At 37.4% G+C, this 7896-nt stretch overlaps 3 protein-coding genes across 3 annotated transcripts; 2 read left to right on the top strand and 1 right to left on the bottom strand.

Annotated features, from left to right (window-relative positions):
* The first annotated feature begins 2734 nt into the window (after positions 1–2734).
* LOC109096051 (ASNSD1 upstream open reading frame protein-like) lies at positions 2735–4031 on the top strand. Its single transcript, XM_019109727.2, has 4 exons — positions 2735–2871; positions 2996–3049; positions 3591–3666; positions 3768–4031. The coding sequence occupies exons 1-4, from the start codon at positions 2740–2742 to the stop codon at positions 3806–3808; spliced, it is 303 nt and encodes a 100-aa protein (XP_018965272.2). The 5' UTR covers positions 2735–2739; the 3' UTR covers positions 3809–4031.
* Positions 3821–6046, top strand: asnsd1 (asparagine synthetase domain containing 1). The gene is made up of 3 exons (XM_042764172.1): positions 3821–5212; positions 5304–5485; positions 5581–6046. The coding sequence occupies exons 1-3, from the start codon at positions 3821–3823 to the stop codon at positions 5825–5827; spliced, it is 1821 nt and encodes a 606-aa protein (XP_042620106.1). The 3' UTR covers positions 5828–6046.
* Positions 5965–7850, bottom strand: zgc:136439 (uncharacterized protein LOC678627 homolog). Its single transcript, XM_019109728.2, has 8 exons — positions 7485–7850; positions 7270–7359; positions 6888–6967; positions 6674–6789; positions 6504–6601; positions 6334–6402; positions 6207–6265; positions 5965–6133 (listed from the first exon to the last, which is right to left on the bottom strand). The coding sequence occupies exons 1-8, from the start codon at positions 7674–7676 to the stop codon at positions 6013–6015; spliced, it is 825 nt and encodes a 274-aa protein (XP_018965273.1). The 5' UTR covers positions 7677–7850; the 3' UTR covers positions 5965–6012.
* Between the last annotated feature and the right edge of the window lie 46 nt (positions 7851–7896).

Genomic DNA, 7896 nt, shown 5'->3' with positions numbered 1-7896 from the left:
TCAGTCTCTTAACTCTACAACGAGTTTTACACCTTGCTTGATCATAAATCTACATTTAATCAAATTTGGTTTTCTTTGATCTGACAAATTGGAACTCTTCCAACATATTTAGTAACCCTGGATATTGCCAATTTTCGTCTGATAAGGATCCAAACTTTAAACAGGTGTCTAGAATCAATACAGGAGTGTGCAGAGTTCACTTACTGCCATGACCATGACTAAACCCAAACAAACTAGTGTGTTTGTGATAGTAGAGGTGGAAACACACAAGTAAACACTGTCCACGTGATTTAACACTTAAGCCTTTCCTGGGTGACCACACATTTCAACAGAACTGTACAATACAAGGGCTAATGCACAATCAACAGGACCACAAACACAAACACTGTAATTCAGTAAATGCAGGTTTTTTGGTGTCATGAATGAGGTTAGAATTTACGAAACAGAAGACTGGGATCTAACTATTAAAAATAGGAATGATTACCAAAACCAATGGATTCTATGTTTAGAGCAGTGGTTGCTATTTAATATTTTTCATAGTGTGATTTTTGATAAATTATATTAAAAAGTTGAATTAACAAAGTTGTGTTAACAATTAATAATTATAATAACAGAAATTATAAACATTACATTTAAACATTACCCACAACATTTAAAAAACAAAAACAAACAAAAATATATTATCCCTGTTTTTTTGATGCATAGATAATAACAAGTGAGATTTTAGAGATATTTTTAACAATCTGGTTACCTTAGTCTTTTTTAAAATACCTTTTACGTATTTGACAGTTACTGAAAATATGTTGATTTAATCATCTTAATCAAAACTAAATCAAAAACTGTATTTTGTCTCAATATGATCATGTCAGCGATGCTCTCCAGTTACAGGGCAACAAAAATATTTGGATAAGTAAATGTCACGTAGCCTACAATGAGTTACGATTATCATGTTAATTTTTTAACCCCCCCCCCCCAAGTATGGTAGGATATCAGATATGATAGTATAAGTTAATATAGACATCAGCTGTTTTGGTAATGAAAAAATTCTAATAGAGGGTCACTGCACTGGGCGTGAAATATTCTTAAATCTGTTTGAATGCATAATACTATTTATTGACCTATATTGTTACAAAACCGTTTGTCATCACAAGCGATGATCTCATGGATTTAGGATTGTGGCATGTTGGCTATTTAGTGTTCAGAAGGCTCCATTGTACACTAAATACTATTCTTGTATCAACATTTTTACAGTAAGACAGTGAAATCTTGTCAGCTTAGACTGCTTTTGAAGGTTAAAATGCAAACAGTGTGTTTTGACATGTTTTGAGCAAAACTCTACGGTTACAGTGCAACAAAAAATATTTGGATTAGTTTTGGATAAGATGTTGCATACAAGAGTTATGATATCATGTTCATTTTTTTAACCACCCCTTAAGTGTGGTAGAACATGAGAAAGGATAGTATCAGATAATAGTTGGTCACCGTGATTTTGCCAAGTAAGACATGTTCCTGGATCAACATCTTTTGTTGATCCTGGATCAACATAACTGGCCAAAAATATAGACTTAACCCAATCCCTACCTCTAAACCTAACCCTACCCATAATTTATTCCTAAAATCAGTGTGAAATGATAGATGATTAACAAGGGTGTAGAAGCACCAAACCCTGATTGTAAGCCTAAAACAGATATTACCTGTAAAACAATACCTCAATTCTCAATGTTTCACAGGAATGTTGTTCCAGGATCAACAAGGATGTTGATCCAGGAACATGTTGTACTTGGTGAAATCACGTTCACCTAGTTATTAGGCCTTCGACCTTCAAGAATGGTAGGAAATCAGATAGGATAGTATCAGATTATATCAGTTTCAGACAAATATCAGCAGGGGAAGTCGTGGCCTAATGGTTAGAGAGTTTGATTCCTAACCCTAAGGTTGTGGGTTCGAGTCTCAGGCCGGCAATACCACGACTGAGGTGCCCTTGAGCAAGGCACCGAAGCCCCAACTACTCCCCAGGTGCCGCAGCATAAATGGCTGCCCACTGCTCTGGGTGTGTGTTCACAGTGTGTGTGTGTGCACTTTGGATGGGATAAATGCAGAGCACCAATTCTGAGTATGGGTCACTATACTTGGCTGTATGTTACTCACTCACTTCACTTTTTGGTGGTGAAAAACTTTTTGCGCTTGACCTATGTGAGCTGTTTTTGACAATTTACATCCCATATTTCTAGACACATTACCAGAGGCAGACAAAGTCCATAACTTGAGTGAAAGTACAGAAGTGCTTGCTTTTAAAAGTACTTAAGTACCAAAAGTAAATTTCCTTTTTTATGTCAATGCACTGTTTTATGGTTTGTATGTAATACTTGCAATACTTCTGAAGCAACTTAGAATACATTACACCTACACCTGAATACACTGACTAGCTTGTAGTATCATTAGAATAAAGAGCTTTTAGAATGTTTAAAACCTATGGGAAAAATAATAATTATTTAACACCCCTACCCACCCCCAAAAAAGCAAGATGTAGTGATCTCACACAGCTCTGGACACATCTATGTGTAGCCATTCATCCACATTTGAACAGAGTGGACAGTGACAGTCAATATCGTAACATAAGGCATTGTTGTGAGGGGGGAGAGGTTATGATTTCGTAAACATTTACGTGACGTACTTTTAACGCGTCGCTGCCTGCTTCTCCCGCATACGTCATTGGTGTTCGACGAACGAGCCACTTGCATGCAAGTAATGTGGAGATGTTTTCTTGAATCATCCAAAGCGTTTTCATATAAAATGTCCTCTGAAAACCGCCAGCGAACGGAACACGGAGCTCAAGAAGAGCATGCACAAAAAGAGGAGCTGAAAAAGAAGGTTTCCTTTCAAAAATACTTTGTATAGCCTATATAATATCATAATCATAACTTTACGTTTAACATATTTAGTAGTAAATTATGCTTTTAATTGATGTTTACAAACCTTAACGATTCATTCACAGATAAAAGAGCAAAAGATTGTCGTTGACGAGTTGAGCACTTTGAAGAAAAACAGGGTATGTTATATTAATTATTCTGTCATAAGGCTCATTCTACATTAGGAGTAGCAGATGCTGACAGAAACAAACTGCAGTTTTCACAGTTCCTATATATTATGAAAAACACTAAACTATAACCTGTAATAGTATAATCAATAATCTTTGAAATCAACATTTCTAATTATTTTAAAAGCTTCTTCAATAAGCTTGTCACTGCTTCATAATACTTCGTAATTCATAATACTTTAAAAAAAAAAAAAAAAAAAAAGGACCCGAAAATTATATACACATACATGCATATAATCTATTGCTATTTTCCAAAACACTGGGATTCAGATAATACAATGGGTTTTTTTTTTTTTTTTTTTTTTTGAGAATATTGCTTTTATTTAGCATGTAATTACATGTAAGAGATATCCAAATGTACCTCAAGGTCAGTGGTCTTCTCATGGCATACGTTTAGACCCAATTTTGTTTTTGAAGAATTATAATGACTCCTGTTTAGATCGTAGATTTGTTAGGATATCATGTTCTGGTACTCATAAGCTTATTCTTACAGACAGTGTACACCCAGCAGCCCAACAGCAATATATTCTTCCTGGCAGACAAAGGAGAGACCCTTAGTGCTTGTAAAGGTAAGATTCATCAATAATGATTCATAAATGACAGATAATAATTATAAATAATAATTGTACCATTAGAGTGCTTCATAATACGACCATCTTGTCTCTCACAGAGGATCTGGATAATATGAGAAAAGAATATCAAGATATATAGTGCCTTGAGATCATGTGTGGTATCTGCTGCGTGGTCAGTTTGACCACAACGCATAATCCACTGGATACGCATGTCCATGAAAATCTCAAGCACAGAGGGCCCAGCTCTAGCCATGACATTATAGAAACAATCTCAAACTGCAGTCTCCTTTTCTCTGCACATGTGCTTCACATGAGAGGAAGCCTGACACCTCAGCCTCTTCGAGATGAGAATGGAAACATGCTTCTCTGGAACGGAGAGGTATTTGGTGGTCTGAGTGTAGATCAGGGAGAAAATGACACCAAAGTTGTTCTCCATCACCTGTCAATGGCACAGTGCACCTCAGATATGCTGTCTTTACTATCACAACTCAAAGGACCATGGGCCTTTATATATTACCAAAAAGTAGAGCGCTGTATCTGGTTTGGGAGAGACTTTTTTGGAAGAAGAAGTCTGCTTTGGAAATTCGATCCTGAAGGAACATCTTTCACACTTTCATCAGTTGCTTCCATGCCAGTAGATAATATTCAGTCCCAATGGCAGGAAGTACCACCTAGTGGAGTTTACAGGTTTGACCTAACAGACTCTTCAGCTTTAGGTCCAGTTGTATTTGAATTTTATCCATGGATTTTCCACAGTGGTGAAGACCCTAATGAAAGCCCGGAATTGAAATGCGAAGGTCTTCCCACATCTGTCACTATAAATAGTTCTGGACTTTACCTGTCCTCTCCTGTTTTTCCAATGAACACATCCATTAAATCATTTACAACTGAACAAGTTCAGAATGTTTCTCAAACCTCTGTTGAGAATCTGAAAGAATTCCTAACAAACTCTAAGAAGAAAGCAATGGTTAGCGCGCTCATTGACGTTCTAAGTGAGGCAGTCCGTAAGAGAGTACAGTACCTTCCTGCTCAAGATGAAATGGTGATCCCCAATCATATGAAAGCTGATATTGCCATTCTTTTCTCTGGGGGAATTGATTCAATGATATTAGCTGTCCTTGCTGATAGGCACATCCCTGCAGACAAACCCATTGACCTGCTCAATGTTGCATTCAAAATCCAAGAAGGAAAAGTGCCTCCCAAGTCTTTGAAGAAAGGGAGACATAAGAAGAAAGACTGTGATGCTGCTGAAACGCAATCGGATCAACAGAGCTTTAACTGCTTTGATGTGCCAGACAGAATAACCGGTAGAGCTGGTCTGCAAGAACTAAAAAACCTCAGTCCGAAGCGCCAGTGGAACTTTATCGAAATTAACATAACTCAAGAGGAGCTTAAAGAAATGCGACAGAAACGCATCTGTCATTTGGTGCACCCTTTGGACACTGTTCTGGATGATAGCCTTGGCTGTGCCGTCTGGTTTGCCGCCAGAGGAACTGGCGCCATAAATAAGGGCGTTGAAGAACTTTATACTTCAGAAGCAAAAGTAACTTTGTTTTTCTGTTTGCACTTGAATTGTTTCTTTAATGTAAGTCTTAGGTCATACTGTATAAAATTATATTTTCCTCTTCTCGCAGGTGGTTTTGACTGGCATCGGAGCAGATGAACAGCTGGCGGGATACTCCAGACACAGGGTGCGGTATAAGCACTCAGGACTGGAAGGACTTGTCAAAGAACTGGCTATGGAACTGGGACGAATATCCTCAAGAAATCTTGGAAGGGATGACCGAATCATTGGGGACCATGGAAAAGAAGCCAGGCAAGAAGTACACTTTGCAGCTCAAGGAGTATTTGTTCAATCAAAAATGAAATGCTATAGTATTGTATATAATACATATACTCCTTTTATCTCAGATTCCCGTACTTGGATGAAGATGTAGTCAGTTTCCTTAATGGACTACCTGTGTCTGAGAAGGCTGACTTGTCTCTACCTAGAGGGGTCGGAGAAAAGCTGTTACTGAGGTTAGCAGCTATTGAGTTGGGATTGGGACTCTCTGCTCTCTTGCCTAAGAGAGCCATGCAGTTCGGCTCCAGAATTGCTAAGTTAGAGGACAACCATGAAAAGGCCTCGGATAAGTGCAAAAGGCTTGTCACCACCTAATTTAATATTCTGACAGGTGTCTTTTCTGGTTCTGTTATTTTAACATGAATATGCTCCTCAAATGATTGGTTTGGGGAATTGGGAATGAGTACAATTAATACATTTATGGCGATAAATCACACACACTCACAAAAAAATAAATAAATGATAGCCAGTTTTATTCTGAATGTCTTTACATGTTTGAACTACATTAAATAAACAGATGGATTTTGAAGTTGGTCCTTGAAGTATTTGTCACATTCTATGTATGATGGAAGATTTCCCACATCAAATCGACCAGATATCCTGTGCACGTACACAGACCTCCTAAAATAAACAGAAGGTTATTAAAGTCATTGAATGTGAAAACACAATGCCTTATTAAATGCCAGTAAGTAACCTCAATATGAGCCATGAAAGAAAGGTCCCTGGTGCATCCCGCTCTTCAATGGGTGCATTCTGCAAGGAGAAGAGTTACATTAAGAAACATAACATGATGGAACAGCTTAAATAAATATAAACTCTACCTTCTTCTCATTGAGAAAAATGTCCAAAAGCGGAAGTGAGGTTCTTGAAAACAAGTAAAAGCAAGGACACTGCAAAGCGAGGACAACACATTAAAGATATTGACTCTAATATTAAGGACAAATAGTACTGAAAAGTCATCTTGTATCAAACAATACAAAAGAAAACGTACTGCATTACGTGAATTTGTTTCACTCAAGAGAGGTTTTTCCTTCATGCAGTGTACTTTAAGGTTCTCATCCAACTCCAGAATCCCATATTTGGATGTTTCTGAAGGTGGAAATAGTTTTAAAAATTAGTGATCATAAATTAACCTATTAAAAAAAAAAATGTTCTGTTTACCTTCATCCTTGCACTGGTATGACAGCACTAAGTTGCTCTCTTTGTCTTTATTTTGCACTTCAAAGAACCTCTCTGTGAATTTCCTCAGGCTGAAATCCTCTTTGAATAAAGTATCTCTGCAAAATTAAAAATTAACTTTTTTCCCCCTCATTTTAAAGCCATTTCAAACATTTCCCTGGAGACAATGCATTATTTAATCTGTTGCTGGTTATACCCTCCGATAACTAGTAAGTGGTCATCCACAGCACACGACTTGACCGTCAGCTGAAGACAGGCAACAGCACCATGTCTCTCCTGCAGACACATTTGTTTGAAAAACAATCAGCATATCAGAATGATTTCTGAAGGATCATGTGACACTGAAGACTAGAGTAGTGGGTGAAGGAAATTCAGCTTTGCATCACAAAAATAAATTATATTTTAAAGTATATTAAAAAAGAAACAATTATTTTATATTGTAATAACATTTTGCAAGATTACGGTTTTTTTTTCTGTATAAATGCAGCCTTGTTGTGCATAAGAGACTTTTTACAAGTCTTACTGATCCCAAAATTTTGACCGGTAGTGTGTGTGTGTGTGTGTGTGTGTGTGCTCACCTCATTTCTTCCTGTACCATCATTTATTATTTGAACATTGGGGAATTCTTGAGCCCACTGCTGGAATGCTTCATGGTAAAGATCATTTGTCTGTTCAATAGATGATACAGTTTATTATTTTGTGCATGATAATCATTTAATCAAACACTGACTGTAAAAGCTCAATATGGTCATATTTAAAAACAACAACAACTAAAGAGTTATTATGCACTCACAACCACATAGACTGTGTCCACACATCCTGTTTTGGTCAGTGCCTGGACCCAGTGTGTGATAAGCGCACATGGGCCGACAGGAAGCAGCGGCTTTGCGATGCCCCCCAGATGCTTGAAACTCCCAGTAGGGTCATTCTCGATATCCCTTTGCAGTCTCGTTCCATAACCTGCAGCTAAAATAACAGCTTTCATTGTCAGCTGAAAATGAAACTGACAAAAGCTCTTATCAACATGTGATTTTAAATAAGTTGGTTAAGCCGTAAAGTTTTGCACGTTCGAAAGGTTTCGCCAAGATAGTTTTCTGGGTAAAGGTTGCTGTGTGTTGTTCAGTCAGACCCACACATGCGCAGTGCTGGTCGAAGCACTCACACTTCCGCAAAACTTACTTAGCTTATGAATATTAATTACGTCA

The sequence above is a fragment of the Cyprinus carpio genome, chromosome A9, assembly GCF_018340385.1.
Source record: "Cyprinus carpio isolate SPL01 chromosome A9, ASM1834038v1, whole genome shotgun sequence".
Taxonomy (NCBI): Eukaryota; Metazoa; Chordata; class Actinopteri; order Cypriniformes; family Cyprinidae; genus Cyprinus; species Cyprinus carpio.
This window is presented reverse-complemented; position numbering and strand designations above follow the sequence as displayed.